The following is a 457-nucleotide window of genomic DNA, read 5'->3' on the forward strand; positions in this document are numbered from 1 at the left end:
GCGCCGTCTACACGGACATCCCGGCCCCAGAGGCGGCGCGCCAATGCGCCCCGCCGCCGGCGCCCCCTACCTCGTCCAGCGCCACCCTGGGCTACGGCTACCCATTCGGGGGCAGCTACTACGGCTGCCGCCTGTCGCACAACGTGAACCTGCAGCAGAAGCCTTGCGCGTACCACCCGGGCGATAAATACCCGGAGCCGGCGGGCGCCCTGCCTGGTGACGACCTGTCCTCCAGAGCCAAGGAGTTCGCCTTCTACCCCAGCTTCGCCAGCTCCTACCAGGCGATGCCCGGCTACCTGGCCGTGTCGGTGGTGCCCGGGATCAGCGGGCACCCGGAGCCGCGTCACGACGCGCTCATCCCCGTCGAAGGCTACCAGCACTGGGCTCTCTCCAATGGCTGGGACAGTCAGGTGTATTGCTCCAAGGAGCAGTCGCAGTCCGCCCACCTCTGGAAGTC

At 68.7% G+C, this 457-nt stretch overlaps 1 protein-coding gene across 1 annotated transcript in view; it reads left to right on the forward strand.

Moving 5' to 3' along the window:
• Positions 1 to 2: 2 nt before the first annotated feature.
• The window catches only part of HOXC13 (homeobox C13), a gene marked incomplete at its 5' end in the record, with an annotated part of 5,839 nt that continues 5,384 nt past the window's right edge, over positions 3 to 457 (forward strand). Inside the window, one exon of the mRNA XM_021713292.1 lies at positions 3 to 457. Coding sequence (XP_021568967.1) covers positions 3 to 457 — 455 coding nt within the window.

The sequence above is a fragment of the Carlito syrichta genome, unplaced genomic scaffold, assembly GCF_000164805.1.
Source record: "Carlito syrichta isolate Samal-C Ts95f unplaced genomic scaffold, Tarsius_syrichta-2.0.1 Scaffold304418, whole genome shotgun sequence".
Classification (NCBI taxonomy): domain Eukaryota; kingdom Metazoa; phylum Chordata; class Mammalia; order Primates; family Tarsiidae; genus Carlito; species Carlito syrichta.